The sequence below is a fragment of the Eupeodes corollae genome, chromosome 1 (assembly GCF_945859685.1).
Source record: "Eupeodes corollae chromosome 1, idEupCoro1.1, whole genome shotgun sequence".
NCBI lineage: Eukaryota > Metazoa > Arthropoda > Insecta > Diptera > Syrphidae > Eupeodes > Eupeodes corollae.
Window position 1 is genome coordinate 169,501,528 of NC_079147.1, and position 21,300 is coordinate 169,522,827.

At 34.4% G+C, this 21,300-nt stretch overlaps 1 protein-coding gene across 2 annotated transcripts; it reads right to left on the reverse strand.

Annotated features, from left to right (window-relative positions):
• Nucleotides 1–12,263: 12,263 nt before the first annotated feature.
• LOC129954196 (uncharacterized) lies at nt 12,264–20,105 on the reverse strand. Of its 2 annotated transcripts, none has more exons than XR_008782661.1 (2): nt 19,335–20,105; nt 12,264–12,499 (listed from the first exon to the last, which is right to left on the reverse strand). XR_008782661.1 is itself a non-coding variant. In XM_056067939.1 (2 exons), exons 1-2 carry the CDS (start codon nt 14,874–14,876, stop codon nt 12,453–12,455), a joined length of 948 nt encoding a protein of 315 aa, XP_055923914.1. In that variant the 3' UTR covers nt 12,264–12,452. The 2 variants fall into 2 exon arrangements, 1 of the variants encoding a protein (XP_055923914.1); XM_056067939.1 differs by lacking the exon at nt 19,335–20,105 and adding an exon at nt 13,976–14,876.
• Nucleotides 20,106–21,300: the final 1,195 nt, after the last annotated feature.

The following is a 21,300-nucleotide window of genomic DNA, read 5'->3' on the forward strand; positions in this document are numbered from 1 at the left end:
TATCAAAGCCTTCGTTTTTTTTTTTTTAAATCCAAAGCTGGAATAAAAGAGGTATGTATTGCATAAGTTCTCAATTTATTGACATAACAAAACAAATACTTTTTATTACCTTCTTCAGAAAAACAGGCATATAAATTGTATTTATCAACTTCGTCCAACATTTTTGTTTGCAATATAAACTTAGTACAAAAACTCAAAGGTGGAACACCTTTCTGGTTTTCCAAGAAACCTAAGGACTTGAAAGATATCGTCAAATAAAAAAACTTGTCCCCATTCCTGTTACACTAAATGTCTATGGACTCATATTAATAAACGATACATGCTAAGACCTAAATATTTAAGTCGACTCTTAACAATATATAATTTATAGCTTGAAAGCAAAAAAAAATTAATTTAACATTTATAGTTTATTATTTGTGATCCCTACAGAATATGGTAATTTTTCCCAGATTTTGAAGTCCATTCTAAGTATAATTATTAGTAGGGCCCAATGAGTTCATTTATCAGATTTGTAGTTAGCTTGTATCGGCAAAACAAACAGCTGTCTAGGATTTTTATCTTCAATCTTCATACCTTCATATGTATGTAGTATTTTTGGTATTTTTTTTAAATTCACTATCATCATCTTTTCATGCCATCATCTGAATACCTATCTATTTTTTAAATTAAAGTCTGCACTTACCTCAAAAATGTTATTACTTAATGTTGCGTCCCATCAAAGGGAAATACAAAGTACATACGCAATTCATTTGCCTTGTTTTCTGTATACCTGTATACCTATTATAAATTGATATTTGACTAATATTGCAATTTAACATTTAACAAACAATGAATAAGAGTACAAATTACAAATTGAGACCTTTCTATACTGTTTTAAACAAAAAGAAAATGTATAGTATACCTACCTATTCACTTAAAAATTGCTTAATATAACCATGAAAAAGGGTTGAATTTCAATACGTATAAATTTATAATAATTGATAGTTCATTATAAAACGAGTATTATTAAATGTTCACAATGACAATATAGTTGACCATTCAAAGTTAAATACAAAATTAAAGAAACACATGTCGTTACTTAATTAAAATTGTATAGAATTTTTTAATATAATAATAGCTTGTGACTATGTATTCTTTTCTAAGAATTGTAATTAGCATAATAGTTATTTTCATTGAATATATATTTGAATATCTCGATAAATGCAACTATCCTTTTAAATAAAACACATACATATGCAGGAAGGTACCTTACTAAATAAACTACGTATATAGGTATCTTCCAAGATTTACATTTTCCTTTTCACTATAATTTTGTCTGCATACACAAAATATTGTTGTTAGTACGAATAAATACGAATGTAGGTACAATGTACATACATATATTGTCATAATTCTTCTTACATAAATTTCAATTTATCCGCAATTGTTCTGAAAGATTAATTCTTTGTGTAAAATCTAGTTCTAATTAAAGACTAGTTTCAGTGATGTCTGATGTTTATTTATCATTCTTTTTCTTCTCAACTGATTCAATTTTCATGAGGAGAAGATAAAACATCTCAGTACATCTACATACATGTTGTCAAAAATATAAAGTTTTATAGAATTATTGTTTAAGAGGTCTTGAAGGGTTTTTTATATTCACATTTTTAAAAAATAAATGTGATAACTTTGTTATGTGAAATATGGAAAGCTTGATCATATGGAAAATGTTTTCAGATGTTTGTATGACTTGCCTAGTCTGAATTTATTGTTTTTATTTGTTTTATGATTTCAAAAATCAATTCTCGTTGCGATCTTTGTAGAGTAAGGCGTCCTTATCTATCTTTCTTTATCGAGTCGAAACGGTCTAAAATTCCGAAGCGAATACTCGAATACGGTGTTTGTCTTCTTCATAGAGTCTTGCACTAGCAATAGTTTACAGGTGGCGATTGTTATATGCCAGTATGTGCCAAACGTGGTAGGGCGGGCTGCACTTTACCATTCCTGGCGAGTTTATCTACCTTACAGTTACCTGGAATGTCTCTTTGGCCCAGCACCCAGCAAAGGTGAATATTAACCTTCCAGCTAGCGCACGGTCATTTGTAACGGGAGCGGGCGGCGGTAACAGAAAGGACCTATCGAATTAATAAGAGAAATAAAGCACTTATGTATGTCCGATTTCATAAACAAACACTAAAAGCACTTTTATCTAAAAGCTTATTAAATTTTATCAGGCTTTTAAATTTTTTCAGTTTCACCAAGCTTAAAATGGAAAAGTTCAGGGATATTTTAGTTAAATTAGAATTCTCTTCACAACCCTGTAAAAATAAAATCAATTTTTTCTTCCTTTTAAGCGAATCGTGTGAGAAAAAATGAAAATGAAATAAATGACAAGAATCGCAAACTACAATAATCTAAAAATCTAGCCAAGCCGTAGATATTTTTTTGAACATTCATTATCATGTCGATCAGTAGGAAGTGTAATAAATTGCGGTCTCATTAATACTATATGGTGGGTTACCTTTCGTACGATGCGGCAAGCAGATTTGGAAAGATCCTGTGGCATAAAATCGTAAAGTAATAAGCACTTGATTTAAGGCACTGACGAGTTTATTTCGGTTAGTTTTATGCTCCAAATAATGACCAAACAAACTCAACAACTGTGTCACAGATGCTTTGGAAAGTAGTCAATATAATCCTAGTCTGAAAATGGATTCTTCTAAACGCGGAATACTCTTGAACGGCGAATACGTTGTTCTTCTTCGTCACATGAAGATGACCAATCTTATATTCTTATTAAGAATTAAAATCATAAAAATGATATAATAAATTAAACTGTTGTGCCATGTCCATTACAAATCATCGACAGTTGTCGACTGTTATAGAGTTTGTAGAGACAAAGTCGAGAGATTTTATAGCGCCCTGACTATGTGAGAAAATACGGATATCATATGTTGGTACTACGTTTTCTTTAAGCGAGAATAAGACTTCTTTTATCGCCAAAAGTTTCGCTAGGAACACGCGTGTGAATACGTTTGTAGACGAGAATTTGAAAAAAGCGATGAAACAAGGAAGATTCAAAGTGGTGGCCTTGATCTGTTGTCAACCGCTGAGGGTTTTGATGTCAGCAATTGGAATGGCTATTGGCCAGCGTCTCCCCCGATCGATGCACGTTAGCAGATAGCTGAAGCCGTTGCAGGTTGGCAAAGGGCCGACGATATCGATGTTCACATGCTGCAGTCTGTTAACTGTACCGAATGTTCCCATTGGCGGGTTTGTATGTCTGTGCACTTTACTACTCTGGCACTGTTGACAACTAAGTGCCCACTCTCCGATATCTGCGTTTATTGATGGCCAGAAGAAGTGAAGTGCAATTGTTTTACGCGACGCTCTTATTCCAGGGCAGCTGAGAAATGGTTTTGGGATGTAAGGTCTATCTCTTCCCGATGTTGTTTCACAGACTACTTCAGTTTTACTACCAGGAATTAAAAAGTAAGCAAAAACAAGTTGTTGACTTACTGATATTAGCTTTCCTAGCTCTTTGTCTGTTTTCTGCACCTTGGCGATCGAGTTATAATCCAAACAAAAAGGAGTGTCGATGGCTGGGATCCTGGAAAGAGCATCTTCTTCTGCGTTTTTCGCTCCGCTAATGTGACAGAAGTCGGAAAAAAATTGGGAGATATATTCCGTATTGCAGTGTTTAAAGTGGTAAAGGTTGATTAAGCATGACAAAAGTCAATGGCTTGTGATCGGTGAATATAGTGCAAGATTGCCCCTCGATGTAACGGAGAAAGTGTTTAATTGATTGCTTGATTGCTTTTAATTCCCGATGGAAAGTGCTGTACTTCGTTTTCAGCTTTGACAGAGCCTTGGAAAAGAAACCAAGAGGTGTAGACTTCCCATCGACATTTTAAAGAAGTAAAAATTAGAGCTCAGTTAAAAAAATAGATAGATAGATAGATAGATAGATAAGTTCTTTATTTTTTCAATTTTTTTTATAAGTACAATATTTCATGATAAAAGATATACAAAGCATGGCTATATAAGCCGTCTGCCGGGAAAAAAAAACTAATTAAATAAACAACCAAAAAAAGTACAATTTGAGTAAAAAGAGAGAATATTTCACAAAATAAGTTTCATAGTTAAAAAAAAAGAAAATGTAAATATAAATATAAATATTAAAGAAAACAATTTTTTTTTTTAAATTATTATTTTTATAATGTGACTTTTAGTTTAGTCAAAACAAAGGAAAAAAAAAAAGAAAACATTGAACCATATGAAAATAATGTTCACCATTAAAGTATATTTTGATATATATATATAGTATAAAGCGAGCAATAACAGGTATTTATAAGTTTAATAAAAAATGTGACTTTTAGTTTAGTCAAAACAAAAAAATTAAGGAAAAAAGAAAAATATTGGTAATGGGCTTTTAGTTTAGCTAAAAACAGATAATGGTTTGTAAGTGAGAAAAAAAAAGCAAAAAGATTGGAAAAGAACTGTATATTTCTCAAGTTTTTTTTTTTTTTTAATTTTAAGGACTTTTAATTTGGTTAAAAACAAAAAAAAAAAAAGAAAGGAGAAGATACAATCACATTAACATCGTCTTACAACTCAAAACAAACTCAAACACTCGTTTCGATATTTTCGTGCATGTGAGACATAGCGTATAAGAGGCTTCCATCCACGATCTCCGTTTAGTACACTGACACATTCCTCTTGAGAAAGAAAACTAGAATAAAAGTAGAGCCTTCGGATTTCCTGTAATATTGGACAAAGTGCTAAAAAATGCAAAACATCTTCGTTTTGACCAAGGTTGCAAAGAGAGCACACAGGGTTTAAGTCTGTTCTATGTGGTCTGTAATTCAAATCGAGCATTTCCGTTCTTATCTTGAAGATCAAGCTCATTTCAGAAACTGTAAACTCTTCTCTAAAATAGTTTCTTTCACCAAGTTTCAGATTAAGTTGTCTGTATATATTCCTCGATGTTGATGCAGTCCCTCTCGCAACACAAAGCCTATTCATCGAGTCATCTATAACAGAGATACATTCATATAATGCATTTTTTATTGCTTCCACATTGTCCACTGGCAATGATATTGAAAGGTTATGTGCTACAGCAAGATCATACCAATTTTTGACCGGACTATATCCACAATTAAAACAAATTTTAAGGAGTCTTTTTTGCAAGTTTTGGTCAGATCGCTTCATAACTCTGATCATAAAATCGGCGTTAGCCTTTAAGTTTTTCAAGAAAATTTGAGGTAAGCCTGTCTCTAGGTGGATAGCATAATTAGGAGTGTTAATAGGTAACCTAAAAATTCGCTTGAAAAAATTCCTCTGTATATTTTCCATTTCCTCCAACTGTTCGAAACCATATACTTCATTACCATAGCAAAAACAAGTATTCACGGTGGCATTGAAGACTTTGAATTTTGAGATTGGATCTACGAGTTTATTTGCGAAGAACTGGGACCACATTGTATTTATTGCAATTTTTGCAGCGGTAGTTTTTTCTTTTATAAAGGTTTGAATTTTAAGATTATATGTCATTGTATACCCAAGATACTTAAATTCATTAACAACCTCAATTATCTCACCATCTAAAGTCCAATTCCGCCCATAGCCAGTTGATCTATTTCGAGATCTAAAAACCATTATTTTGGATTTGGTGGTATTTATTCTAAGATCCCATAGATCACAAAACTGTTTCAGCTTGTTTATCTGGAGCTGTAGAGTAAGCGGACTGTCTGATAAAATCACTAAATCATCAGCATAAAACAAGACTTTAAGTGTAATATTCCCGAACTGAACTCCCCCAGGTATACTGTTTTCGACATCGTTCATATACAGTGCAAACATGATAGGGCTTAGAACACATCCTTGAGGGACACCTGCTTCACAACTAAATTCTCTAGATACTTTTCCACCATTCTGAACAGATGCCATCGTGTTTTCGAGAATTTTTTCGTAGACTCTGATAAATTTAGTAGATAGGCCAATTGCTGAGAGCTTATAGAGTAAGGACCTCCTATTAATAGTGTCAAAAGCCGCTTTTAAATCAACGAAAAAGGCATATAAGTTCTGTTTTTTATCAATAAATCGCCTAGCAGTGGTGCTGAGTACAAAAATTTGATCAATAGCTGAAAGGTTGGCTCGAAAACCAGCTTGAAAGCAACTAATTATGTTATTATCTTCTAACCAGGTCGTTAGTCTAGTATAGAGTATTTGTGTAAACACTTTTCGTAATGAGTTAAGCACAGCAATTCCTCTATAGTTCTCTGGCAAATCACGGTTACCTTTCTTAAAAATGGCTGTAATTCGAGACAGACGAAAATTTTCAGGCACTGTTAAAAAAATTAGAGCACTGAGAAAACGCCGGAGTTCCGTGATTGTTGTTGGCTTCGGGAATTCTGCCATCGATTTCACTGCATCTTGAGTTGGTCTAGTGCCTTTCACGTCTACTTGATATCTGAGGAATATGATCGACGACTTACCGAATTTGCATTTGGGTCTACTTAAGCTGATGCCGTTTTTACTAGGACTTTTGAAAATGCCCTCCAAGGGTTTCATATGTTCTTCTTGTTCGTCTATGTATGTAAAGACAAAGTACAGGTCATCGAATATGGTGTCCACGAAGCGTTGTTAAGTTTGGGCGTCAGTTGCAAATTCGTGAGATGTGGCAGAGGATACCTTTCGGGAAGCGTAACCGCATTTAGCCTTTGGAACAATGTGTAACGGACTTGCTCAGAAATTAAGCGAATGTCCATGCGTTAAAATTCTTTAGGATGCATGTATTATTTGGGTGGAATCGGTCTTGTATTGCAGAAAACAGGTGGGTCAACTGTTTCCAGATGATGACGAACTGCATGTTGTGGATTTTTAAGTACACCAACTTAACGAGCCATTTTGGGGAAGCGATGAAGCAAATTCGTGTAGATGTCGTCGAGGTTGATAGCATTTAAAGATCCTTCATCCGGTGACGTAAGGATATGAGAGGTGGTGCAATTGGAACATTGTTTGACGAGTCTACGGCCATTAATATCTACAAGTAGACGGAAGAAACTCAGGAAATCTGCTCACAAGATTGAGTGTGGAATTGCAGCACATGTAAAATTCCAACAATAAATGCGTCCTGTGTCGAAGTCCAAGCCGAGTGTTGTCCTCCCAAAAGTCTTTATTAGGGTTCTATTAACAGCTCACAGCATGGTAGGATCAGGCTGTAATCTCGTAGTGCTGTTGAAATGTTGTCATGTAAAAAGAGACGATTTGGCCAGCCAGCAACTGAATAAGCATCATCTAAAGTTGTTGGTGGGCGTTTCCCCGCTTGAAAATGCATGGCGGATTGCACTTTTTGGCTTTCGCATCGTATCGGCCGTGGAACCAGAAATGAGCGAGAATGCTTATATTCTGAATTCTGTTGACTACTGTTAGCTATTTCGTAGTTGTCTTTCTATCATGTTTAACTTGTGCCAGATGATTTTTATACTGTTGCTGTCTGGTAATGCTGCGATCGACTTGGGTGATGATGAATGGCTCATGATTTTGTCAGCCACCTCCTCAAGGGAGTTGAGGTCACCAGTAACGGATGAAAAAATCGCCCTTAAATGTAAAGGTAAATGTGACAACCACATACAAAATGTGTTTCAATGTAATAAAACACTAAATTCATTAATTTTATAATACAAAATTATAATATTTATTTTACTAGTATACACAACTAAACACTTAAAATAAATTAAATTGCATCCACTGCAGCTGCCGATCGACCAGAGCCCACGAGATTAAAAACCAAAAAGAAAGCTCTTTACCGTATGTTAATGGCCGGGCATGTTGGAGGTTAAAAAGATGACGGGTGACAGGCAGTCAGCTGTGTATGTCGCGTATAAGTGCGCGGTTATTGTAGTGCGTTTTAATGCATAACTTTAGATGTCGCTACAACAGCATCTACACTGGTGAATTGTCAAGAACCATGCCCAGTGTCATCGGATTTTTTTTTCGTTTTGCTTAACCTCCTTTCAAATTTAGGGTCGAAAAAGGTATATAGTTTTTTCCCTCAAACAAGACGTTGCAGATGGCAATGTTTTTTGGTAGAAAACTCTGAAGATAGCCTTACGTGGAGAAGAGAAAATATCTTCCTGAATGGCGCTTATACCCAGAAACATAATGACATTTTTTAATTAAATATTATTTTTTGTAGTTAGTTAAAAAATTTGGAAAAATTAATTAAAAGAATACTTGACCTTTAAATGAGGAATATGGTAGAGACGGAAAACGTTCATGGTGCAACTGACAACGTTCTGATATTAACGTTTTTGAATTATCGACCATGCGAAATACTTTCGTTTCAAATTTTGACATCGCTTACACTTCAAAGTTCATCCTTATAAATTTTTGATATACTTTTGCTCAGATTTCGCATCTTTCCCCGAACTATTTATTTCTTAAGGATTCTATTGCAATATGTACAAACATATATATATTTCAAGTTAGTTGATGGAATGTGTGGGAAAAAGTTTTTGAAGTGAAGAGTTTTCAGATAAGAAATTCTCCACACTTAACGTTCCAAAAGTAGTTATATGTACTTGTTCGTTATAGGTAGGTACATAGCCACTTGAATACGATCTTATACTCTTCAGTGTTTCCTTGGTATGTGCCATGATTCATCAAAAAGATGCCAAAAGAAAAAATTCTACTCCACTCTATTCGACTGATGATGATGATGAGAATGAATGTGTTGAGAAGACTACAGGAATGTTTAGAAACTTTAAATTTAGATTTAGATTTTTCTTTAATGCCGTCGATCTTCTTCAAAATGATGGTAGTTTCAGGGATGGGAAGGATGTTCTGCTTTTTCTGGAAGGAAAAAGATAGTAATGTTGGAAGTGGTACACTATAGACATTTTGTGTTATGCTCTCAATGTTAAAGTATATGCACTTGAATTGAACAAAACATGGACAGGATATAGTGAGAAAGTACATAAATGTAGTATAAGATTTAGATCTATTCTTGACTTTGAGATACATATATTAAAGTTGATATCAGTTCAAGAGAGAAAGGCATTTTACTTTTAATAGAGAAAAAAATATATTGGGATCAAATTAATAAAAAATTAAAACATTTTTCTAACATTATCATAGAAATTGTAATACCAATCAAAGATTTTTAATAGAACTGTCAACAAGCTCGCCAGCCAAAATTTGAATACTACAGGCAATAAATAAAATGAATAATGTGGCGCAACGGTCTGTTGAGAACTAGGGCCTAGAGAATTAACACTAGAAACCATTCTTGTGTGAGAGTAATGTTGTTAGGTATGGAGAGAAACTACAGTTTTAATCCAAAATATGAAAATTGTGCTCGAGTTTTTAACTCTACATTTGTAAATTATAGCCATATCAGAAGTGGTACACACTTTTTGCATCGTCGGAGAAAACCTAAATACTCGTATTGATACAAATAAAAGTTCAACTTTCATATCGCTCATATAATACTATTAAATACGTTTGTGTTTGGTGAATGTGAAGGAACAATAATAGTTAAATGTCTGAAAGAGAAGAATATATGTTATCTTACCTTACTACATAAATTGTAACAAATGAGCAAACGATTTAGAAAAGCTATATAATACAATGCAACTCCTGGCTGACATGAGCGTTTTAGTGATTGGTGCTTCTAATAAAAATGGAGTAGATCTGCTTCAGTTGCTTCAAACGTACAATTTTATAATTCTGAATGTTTGTACGGAAGGAGATAAGTGAGGCCACTACACTTTCTTCGGAGGTTAAGGAAAATCTGTTATCGACTTTTGTGCTGTGAACTATGACTATCGAACGAATCAATAAATTTGAAGTTGAGTTTAAAAACTTTTCAGATCACATGCCTATTGTTGTGGAATTCATGTGAATCTTCACCAAAGGAAATAAATCTTCACCTACCACCTCGTCTTTCTTGGAAAAATTAACCAAGAGTTTCTGATCAGCGTAATTTAGACGATTTCTTTTCTAAAAACGAGTTGATTACATAACAAACAGAAACACTTTCAAATCAGCTCACAGAATATATTCGAAGTTCAGCATCAAACAAAACTATAAATCATATCACTTCTTATAAACAAAAGTGTTTCGATAAGGACTGCTGGAAAGCACGCCCAAAATCTTTCGCTCTTCTGCGAGCCATGCTAACAATCATCGCCTAAAAATGTTGGTACATCGAACCAAACATATTTTACAAAAACCTTTGTCTTTGAAAGAACATTGAATTGGAAAATCTACAGGCAATAGCATTGGGTCAGTTAAGAAACTCAAAGGATTTCTGGAAAATCGCGAGGGAGATCAATGGGATGAAATATAAAATAGACGTATACGTATCTGCTGAAGATCTTTCTGCTCACTTCAGGCTCCTTCTTTCCAACAATTCTAATTTAATGTTTTCCTACGCTGAGCCATTAACTGTTGATGACACAATATACGCTGGATATCTCAATTGAGGAAATACAAGGGAGACTTGAAAATTGGTCGAACAGAGAAATATTCTATCTGATCTTCAATCTGGCTTCATAATAAATTATTCAACCATTGATCAGATATTTACTCTGTCATCCATTGTCAAAGCGTCTCATGCCAGGAACAAAAAAGTTTAATCATTGTTTGTTGACTTTAAAGCTGCCTTCGACCTGGTTAACAGAAATACGCTCTTCTATAATCTCTCACAACTTGGCATATCTTCCTACTTCATTAGAATGATAAAAGAAATGTATACTAAAACAAATGAAGCAGTTTGGGATGGCACATTCTATTCAGAACGGTTTAAGACAAATACTGGCGTGAAAAAAGGTTGTCTCCTCAGTGCATTTTTGTTTTCTCTATTTAAAAACGACGTAGTAGATGAACTTCCCGGAGGAGTAAGAATTGCAAATACTACCATTAATGTGTTGTTATATGCAGATCACATTGTCATACTCACTCTCTGAATCACCAGAATATATATCAAAAATGATGGTGTTTGCGCGATATCCAAGAATTCACAATGAAGGGCAGTTGACTTATGAATGAAAATAATGGTATGCTGCCATTATGAGGAATGAAGGCTTTCAAAAAAACTACTTTTGTATGAGTGGAGGAATAAGGAAAGATGACAATCTATTGGCAACGCTTTTGGGGAAGCCTTACATATTGATGTGAACAACGAACGTAATTTGAAAGACCAACTCTACCGCATTATTCAGAAAAATGAAGACTCTATTCCAGATGTCATCATCTCTAAGGCTCGGAATTCTGAAAATAGAATTTTATTCAGTCAGCTTAATTTTAATCTAAACAAGATAAACTAATTTCACAACTCACTTACCTGTTATGAAATATCCGTAATATTCAAAACAACGTGTAAGTTCCATTCCTTAAATGGTAACCCTTATAATGGAAGCTTTAATCAATTCTGTACGCTTTGCAACCTAAAATCGAAAAAAGATTGCTTTCATATCATATGTATTGTATATGCCCAATATTCAAAGCGCAAATGGAGTGCAAATAGTTTTTCTTTGGAAAACAATAATTAACTATGCAGGAAACTATCCAACTTCTAAACGATTGTGACTGAAAAACTCTAAGCAATTTCTTAAAAACAGTTAACGGGTATAGGATGTTATTAATATCAGAATACGTTTGAAACTTTAGTTCTTCTTTTGTTGATTATTGAACATTTAATTAAATTTTAAAATAAATATTTATAAACTTGCCAACCAGGCTGACCGCTTAGCCATAGCTCTTAAATTCATAATTTGTATTCTATGTTTTATATTGAAATGTAAATAAATGAATAACTTACTTACTCTTAAATTCATAATTTGTATTCTATGTTTTATATTGAAATGTAAATAAATGAATAACTTACTTACTCTAGCAGCATATTTGGTGATGTCAAAAATGTGATCACTCCACAAGAGATGGCTTATGATGCACATACCTAGAACTGAAAGCTGTTCAGTCTATACTCGGTGCAAGTTCCACTCATGAATAGGGCATTAGGGGAAAGTTACGCTTTAGTAGCTTTGGTTTTCAAAACATTATATATTTTACACGGTTTTGATTCTCCATGATCACAATTTAATGCGCTTATCATATATCCTAAACAAAGGATATGAATCTGAAAACGAATGTCCCACATTCGTACCTTAATTTCACTTAAATATTTAGTCTGATTGGCCAGACAATAATCTCATAAAACTAAATGCACTTAATTTCTTACGATGTGTTTCGCCGATAAATTAAAATAAAAGACGATCTTTTCGTTCCAACGTTATAAAGAAGAATGATTTATTTTCTTGACATTATTGTCACAAAATAGGCATAATGGTACAACAATAAAAATGAAACATGATAAGCAGAATTTGAATTTGACATTTACAATTATATAACTTTATAAAAACAATCAAATTGAAGACTAGTTGGTGGGTGGCGTTCTGTTTCTTAGCTCAACATTCCTCCCCGGCGTGAACATAGTTCTCAACTCCATCTTCGTCTTGAGACATCATGAAACGATAAAATTAAATGATTAATACGATTCAAAAAAAATAAAACATATAGCACTAGATTAGGTACGGAGACATAAACAGAAAAGTTCAAACAAACAGATCTGGCTGAACGTCAGATATTAAATTTCCAATGTGACTATAGTTGTCTCATTCTAGTCCGTGCACCTTGATTTTCGCTTCGGTCTTTGTTGTTTGTAAATTTGTAAATTGTGTTCAAGTTTGTTTATCAGTGATATTAAATTGTGTTATTATGTTATAAATAATAAATAAATTGTTAAATATTTATCTGTCGTGTGTGCTGCTAAATAAGGGTAAGTTTTTTTTTTAAATTTTGTGTTAATATTGTAGGTAAGTTTAGTATAATAGAGTAATTAGTTGCATTTTACTCTTCCATAAGAAATACACAGGTTTGTGTGTTTCCCATAAGAAATGCACAGGTTTGTGTGTTTCTCATAAGAAATATACGAGTGCGTGTGTTGCCCATAAGGAAAGTACATGTTCGTGTGTATTTCGTATCTCCATTGAGTAAAATTCCATTCGTTGCAGACTAAAGGTCCCTTATTGGTTTCGAAAAAAATATTTTTTTTATTATTATGATATTATTAGTGGACTGTATTACTATTAATTTTTTGTATTAATTAAGTTAATCGACGATAACAGTGGGGTGTTTTAGAATATTTTTAGAAAAAAAATTGTTGTTTTTTTGTTTATTTGGTTGACATCGTTTTAATATTTAATGTTTTAATGATTGCTTAATCTTAGTTATAGATGATTGTTTTGTTGATTAATATTTGAATTAGAGTTGAATGTGATTTTAAATGTGATGAATTTATATGTGATTATTTATTTGTTATTAAATGAAGAATGTTCTTGATGACATTAATGATAATATAACAATTTAATTAACATGTTTAGGTGTTTTTTAGTACGTGTGATACTTATGTTTTCTGCTGTGATAAATGAGTATGATACTGTGTAATTGTGGGTGATAGATTTAAATTGTTTAAAAATGCAATATCTCAATACGTTTAATGCTGATTTTCTGTGAGTAACATTTTCTGAATTGTGCAATTGAATGTCTAATGTTGAATATTTTGATTTTCTGTGACAACATTAGAATTGCATGACTGTGATAATCTGAAATATGACTGTTATATTCTGATTGACTGATTCATATTTATTGGTTGACTGAGTGTTTGTATTCGATTGATTGACTGAGTGTTTGTATTCGATTGATTGACTGAGTGTGTATTTCGATTTTGACTGAGTGTGTATTTCGATTTTGACTGAGTGTGTATTTCGATTTTGAGTGTTTTAGTGAGTGCATGTTTTGGTTCTAAATGAGAGATTGTTTTGTTATTGATTCAGTAATATAATTTCTCATGGTTAAATAATTGAGTTTTCGTCGAAAGATTTGTTACAGGGTAGAAGGCATATTTTAGTTATTGGTCTTTTGAATTCACCTGATTTTGTTTTTATAGTTACGACACGAGTAAGCTTATCAGCTCCTTGTACTAGTGAGGTAATACGTGCAAGAGCCCATTGCGATGGTGGCAGGCGTTCATCTTTTAGCAATACTAAATCTCCAACTTGAGGTTGTGGCTGTTGGTGTAACCATTTTGGTCGACGTTGCATTCGAGATAAGTACTCTCCGCTCCACTGCTTCCAGAATGAGTTGACGGCTGCTTGCATTTTATTCCATCTATTTAGATGAGTAATTTTTTCGTCGTTTATATCTGCTTCTGGTACAAGAAAACTTGATGTTCCAATTAGAAAGTGTGCTGGTGTTAAAATGGCGAAGTCTTCAAAGTTGTCGGATAAAGGACATAGAGGCCTCGAATTTAAACATGCTTCTATTTGAGTTAGAAGTGTGCTGAGTTCCTCAAATGTAAGGGTCTCGTTCCTAACGATCCGCTTTAAGTGAAATTTAACGGATTTCACTCCTGCTTCCCATAGACCTCCAAAGTGCGGAGAAGCGGGAGGAATAAAATTCCACTTTGTTCCGATGTTGGTTGTTGCTAATTGGACTTGCTTCCAGTCGAAATTTGCGGCCTTCAGCATTTTTTGAAGTTCGGAATTCGCTCCTACGAAGTTTTTTCCACAGTCACTGTAGATTTCTGTGCAAATACCTCGACGTGCTGTAAATCTTCGAAAGGCTGCCAAAAAAGTTTGAGTTGTCATATCGGTGACAGCTTCAAGGTGTATTGCCTTGGTTGCTAAACATACAAATATGGAGAAATATCCTTTGAACGTTTTTCCTCCACGGCCTTTCCAAGATTTGACATCTATCGGTCCAGCATAGTCTACCCCGGTGTGGGTAAATGGACGCGAGATTCTTACTCGGGGAGCTGGAAGATTTTCCATTAATTGCTGTAACGGTTTCGCTCCAAAACGAAAACAGATAGTACAGTGGTGAATATATTTTTTAACACTAGTTTTTAGGTTGAAAATCCAATATTTTGTCCTTATATATGCGATCGTTTGCTGTATTCCACCATGGAAAGTGTTTTCATGCGCCTCCCTAATCAAAAGTTCTGTGAAGACATTGCTAGATTTTAAAATAATTGGATGTTTCTGTTCGTATTGTAAATTTGAATTTTGTAAACGTCCTCCTACTCGTAGTATTCCATGACTGTCAATAAAGGGATTTAATGATCCAAAATGTTTACCTGATGTTGGATGCTTTGTCAAATCCTTGAATACTTCTGAAAAGTGCTGTCTCTACACTACTCTAATGCAATTAAAGGTTGCATTTCTAATGTCGGTTGTTGAAATTGGGCTTTTTAACTGGTCTTGTGATAATTTTTTAACAAAAAAGAATGCAATCCTCCGGCAGTAAGCAATGGTTCGTACGAGTTGTTTAAAATCTGAAATTTTGTTAATTAATTTTTGTACTTCATTTTCAGTTTCAACGACGCAATGCAGGTGGATTTTTTCTGGACGCATTTCTTCTTCGGTTTCAAACGATGATGTTGAACTTGGGCTCGAAAACTTCCAATCGGATTGAAGGTAGTCTGGTCCTCGCCACCAAAGACAGTTGTCTTTAAGTTCCAATGGTGAAACTCCTCTGGACGCAAAATCTGCTGGGTTCTGTTTTGTAGGAACATGATTCCAGATGTTGACATTTGTTAATCTCTGTATTTCGGCAACTCTGTTACTAACAAATGTTTTCCATTTTGATGGCGGTGCAGCAATCCAACATAAAGTTATCATAGAATCCGTCCACGCAAACGTTTTGACATCATTTAATTTTAAGACCTTTTGAACATAGTTTAAAAGTCGAGCTAACATCACAGCACCACATAATTCAAGTCGAGGAAGCGATATAGTATTGAGTGGTGCAACTCTAGTTTTCGACATAACAAGGTTGGTGTGAATTTTATTATTTTTGTCCAAGGTCCGTAAATAAACTACAGCTCCATAAGCCTTCATTGAAGCATCGCTGAATCCATGTAATTCTACTTTTAAATTATTCTTTTCAGTTTGTATCCAACGTTGAATTTTGATATCTTGAAGTACTGGTAGTTGTGTTTGTAGAGATAACCATTCTCGCTGCAGTTCTGGCGGAACAGGTGCATCCCATGCCAAACCCTTCACCCATAACTTTTGCATAATGATTTTTGCCAAAATCACACATGGTGAAATCCATCCAAGGGGATCGAAAAGTTTGGCAATAGTTGAAAGAACTTCTCGTTTGGTGACTTCTACTGATTCGGATTTGGTCCACTGAAAAGAAAAGGAGTCACTGTAAGGAAGCCATTTGATTCCAAGAGTCTTGATGTGTTCTGCTGACTCAAAGGGTAGCATGAAATCAACTGCACGGTCTTGATGAGCGATGTTCACAAGAGCTTCTTCAAAATTACTGGCCCATTTCCGAAGATGGAAGCCAGCTGATAATAAGAGTTGGTTGATTTCGGTCACTTTCTGTTGAGCTTCGTAAATTGAGTCTGCTCCGCTTACTAAATCATCAACGTACATGTCTTGTCTTATCATATCAGCTGCTAATGGATAATTTTGCCTTTCATCATCAGCAAGCTTATTCAAAGTACGTGTTGCCAAGTAAGGAGCAGATGCGGTTCCAAAAGTTACTGTTTTTAAACGATACAGATTCAAAGGACTCTGGTTGTCACTTCTCCAATAAATTAGCTGATAAAGCGTGTCTTGGTCTCTCATTTGAATTTGCCGGTACATTTTTTCAATGTCCGCTGTCAAGGTAATCTTAAAAGTTCTCCATTTTAAAATGATGTCCATAATGTTTAATTGTGTCTTAGGTCCAACCAAAAGATGTTCGTTCAAGGACGTTCCGTCAGAAGTTTTGAAGGTAGCATCAAAAACTACTCGCAACTTCGTTGTGGTACTGGACTCCTTAAATACGGCATGATGAGGCACGACATAATAGAATGGTGAATTAAGAATTCCTTGGCTGACATCTACTTCTTCCATGTGATTTAGTTGAAGGTACTCGGAAATGCAAGCTGCATATTGTTTGTGTAACTCTGGATTGTTGTTGAGTCTTCGTTCGAGTTGAAGAAATCTTCTGAAGGCTCCTTGCTGACTGTTTCCAAGTGCAGGTCTATCACCGTCCTTGAATGGTAAAGCAACTTCAAATCTTCCATCTGGTAAACGGCAGGTGTTCATCTGAAAATGCTTCTCACAAGCAGCGTCTTCCGCAGCTTCAGGTTCATCGAACGGTGTTTCTTCAATTTCCCAAAATTTGCGAAGTTGTGAATCGATGTCGACAAACTGCAAGTGTATCCGAAATGTTTCGACAGGTACCTTACCAAAGACGATCCATCCAAGTTGAGTGTTTTGAGCAATTGGAGCAACTGCTTCTGTTCCCCTGACTATCTCCGGCAGAACTATTTCACTAAAAACATCACTACCTAATAGCAAGTCAACGTTAGCAGGTTTGTGAAATGAGGGATCGGCTAAACTCAAACCCTGAATATGGGTCCATTGATGTGGAAGAAACTCTTTATTGGGAAGTAAACCAGTTAAAGTTTTAAAAACGAACGCCCTAGCACCTATCTCAAATGAGGTATGTATCGATTTTAATTTTATGTTGACAAAGCTTTGACAAGAACCTGTTTTGTTATTTCCAAATCCAGAGACTTCGACAAGGGTACGACATTTTCTTAAATTAAGTTGTTGTGCTGCTGCTTCGGTGATGAATGTTGCTTCTGAACCTGGATCTATCAGCGCTCTCAAATTCACAAACTCTCCGTTCAATGACTGAATCTGAACTACTGCTGTGGCAAGTAGAACGAAAGAATTCGCTTGATTTGAGAGGTGATAACTGCGAGTGGTGTTCGTTGATGAAGCTTGATCACTACCTGGATGAAATGCTGGAGCGTTTGGATTGATTTGTGTTGATACTGGATAACTATTTTGATTTGAAACTGGTATTGGATTTCTACGATGTGGTTGTGAATTGTGCGAATTAGACGGCTGTGAATTGTTGAACTGTGAATCTTGAGAAAATGAAGGTTGATTGTTAAAGGACTGCTGAGTAGAATGAGAATCGTGTAAAAGTGAGTGATGTTTCTGTCTGCAGTGATAACATCGTTTCTCACTCGGACATTTGAATGTTTTATGGGTGTAAGCCAAACAATTTTCACAAACTCCTATTTGTTTAACTATCTTCATTCTTTCAGGTACATCCAAATCTAAAAATGAGTAACAAGAGCGAAGTGTATGCTGACCGCGATGACATACTGCACAACTACGAGTATCCTTCCTTGTAGAATTCAAGTGAAATACTCTTGGTTTGAATTTAGATGGTTCCTTACTAGTGGAATCTAGTGACTTCAACCCTGATTGGCAAACAACTTCTAAAGAACGAAAACGAGTTTCCAAAAAAACTGAAAATTCATGGAAAGAAGGTAGCTCCTTTGTTAATCCAAGCTTTTCTTCCCATAACTGTTGTGTTTTTATAGGTAGTTTTTGTAGCAATGTGAAAATCACGAAAACATCCCAACTTTCTACTGGCACACCTAAGTTCTTCAAAGCATGAAGCACTTCTTTCGATTTATCTAACAGACACTTGATGGAATCTGACGTTTCAACCTTAATTATTGGCTGCTCAAAAAATGATTTTAACTGTGAGTTGACTAAAATTCTTTTGTGGTCGTAGCGTGTTGTCAAAATTTCCCAAGCCTCATCATAATTATCATTATTAACCTCTAAATAGTCTAATAATGATGCAGCATTACCCTTTAAACATGATTTTAAATATGTCAATTTCTCGATATTCGATAAAGAAGAATTGTTGTGTATCAATGACACAAAAAGGTCATGGAAAGGACGCCAAGTATTGTAATCTCCATAAAAGGTTGGAGGAGTTATACGAGGAAGCTTAATCTCATGTACATGTGGTGTTTTCATAGTACTGTTAAAATGAGATTCATCATTCCTTTCTACCTTTCTAGTGGCTTCACCAGATTGACCACCATCTAACTTCACCAATTCTTCTAAATCGTTTAGAATGTCTGATTTATAACAGAGACACATTTCGACAATGAAATCATATAATTCTTCACACTTATCCGCTACATCTTCGCTTTCATCTGATTTCTGAATGTCATCGAAAAGACTACTAATTTTCTTATAGTTATCATCTAAAACACTCAATCGAACATGCAAATAACTCTTGGATTTTCTTTCAGCACCCAAATTTTTATAACTCGTGAAACTCTTTTTGACTTGAGCACAAGTTTTCTTAAATAATTTCATTGAGGCTGATTCACTCATTGTAATATATGTATGTATGTATATATAACACTCAATATATGATATGATAAATATAAAAATTATTGCACTCACTTTAAAAAGCAGGATAAATGATGAAAATTCCACACGATGATTTCGACAAATTCTCCACAGTTTCTGCACAGTAATGATGAACGGTGATAATGATGGCAACAGTTAAAACGGTGACAACGGTAATAACGGTGACAACGGTAATGCAGCAACAGTTATAACGGACAACAGTTATGAAGCAACGGCAATCCAATATCACATTTGGTGGTTAAATTCTCCAAAAAATATTGATTTTCTTTGTTACGTTTATTGCACTTTGTATAATTTGATATAATTACTCACATGAATTTATAAATTAATTGTGTTGATTAATTGCAGGCTGAGATGCTGACTGGGTACTTCGCTGGACAGGACACTGATTGGGAACTCCGCTGGACAGGACACTGACTGGATGCTCCGCAGGACAAGACAACGTATGGGTACTTCACTGGACAGTATGCTCGATGACGCTCGACGTACACTCACAATTTGTATTTTTTATCACAGTATTTTGTTTTGATTATATCACAGTATTATTATTTTACTTTATTTATCACAGTCTTTAAGATTTACTATCTGTATATTTATCACAATCAACTTTGATGATATGTATATATGTCGTATTAGTTTAATTCGGCTCGATAGGACCAAATGTTTCGCCGATAAATTAAAATAAAAGACGATCTTTTCGTTCCAACGTTATAAAGAAGAATGATTTATTTTCTTGACATTATTGTCACAAAATAGGCATAATGGTACAACAATAAAAATGAAACATGATAAGCAGAATTTGAATTTGACATATACAATTATATAACTTTATAAAAACAATCAAATTGAAGACTAGTTGGTGGGTGGCGTTCTGTTTCTTAGCTCAACACGATGAAATGTTTTTTTTTTAAATTATAACACGAAGGATCTCTACGGTACACTAAAAGCTGTAAACAATTCGTTTTTTGCAACTATTATTACGGTGAATATGGTATTTTTAGAGCATGTTGTAATAACACGATATTAAAAAACATTTTAACTTAAGAAAACGTACGTTAATAAAAACGTACAAATAAGTTGTCTATGTGTATAAACCAAAGCCTTCAAAAAGTCAATCTATTAAAAAAAAACTTAGTTTCTTGAATTGTTAAATCCATCAGGACAATCAACACCACTAAAATCGCACTATCTCTGAAACCACTGCTCGTATGGACAAAATTTCGAGTTTAATTGTATTTCGAAGAAATTACCATACTGAGTCATTTTCCGCTAACACCCTAGAACTTAGTCCGGGTCTGCTTCGTCCGCACATAGATTAAAATCTCAGATTTGGATTCTGCATCCGAATCTGAAATCGACAGTCAAAAGGTGTAATGCCCAAACAATATTCCTGGTCTTGTCGTAGTCATATACTCTTCATTCAATTGATATCCCTATATGGAAATGTCATTCAGAGCTGACCAAACAAAGCTCGTTTCCACACTTTCCAGTTATCCGGTACAATCATTTAAATTCAGCAGAGAGGTTCATTTAATAGATTTTCATGATTTCCTTTCCTCACTATCAAAAAGGACGATGGCATTGGCAGAAAGCAATGGAATTGGTTTTGGTTAGCTTAACTTATTCCCCATGAATTCAATTAGAGATAAAGAAATTTAATTAGAGATAAGGAAATTTAATGGCTACCAACATGGATGCTCCCTAAACCCTCCATGGAAATCTAAAGAGACGACTGTTAGGATTTGCGTAAAAGTAAACTCAAATAACTCGCATTAAAAGAAATCGATACCAATTCTTCTGTCTCCTGTTAGATTGTTTAACACCCTCACATAGCTCTGTTTACACTCCATTAAATAATAATGAGATAATGAGAGTAAGATTTTTCCTTCATTTATTCAACTTACGAGTATGCATAAACACATAATTTTAAGTTTCATCGTTTAAATTAAAAATGACTCAATCAAGAAAATTGAAATCATTGTTTTGATTCTAGTGTTAT

Excerpts from the sequence above, each read along its gene's own strand:
- LOC129954196 (XM_056067939.1), bottom strand. The coding sequence starts at position 14,876 with ATGGAAAATCTTCCAGCTCCCCGAGTAAGAATCTCGCGTCCATTTACC. Across the intron at positions 12,500-13,975 it reads AACTATAAAAACAAAATCAG|ACGAAGATGGAGTTGAGAAC; the intron begins GTGAATTCAAAA and ends TGATGTCTCAAG.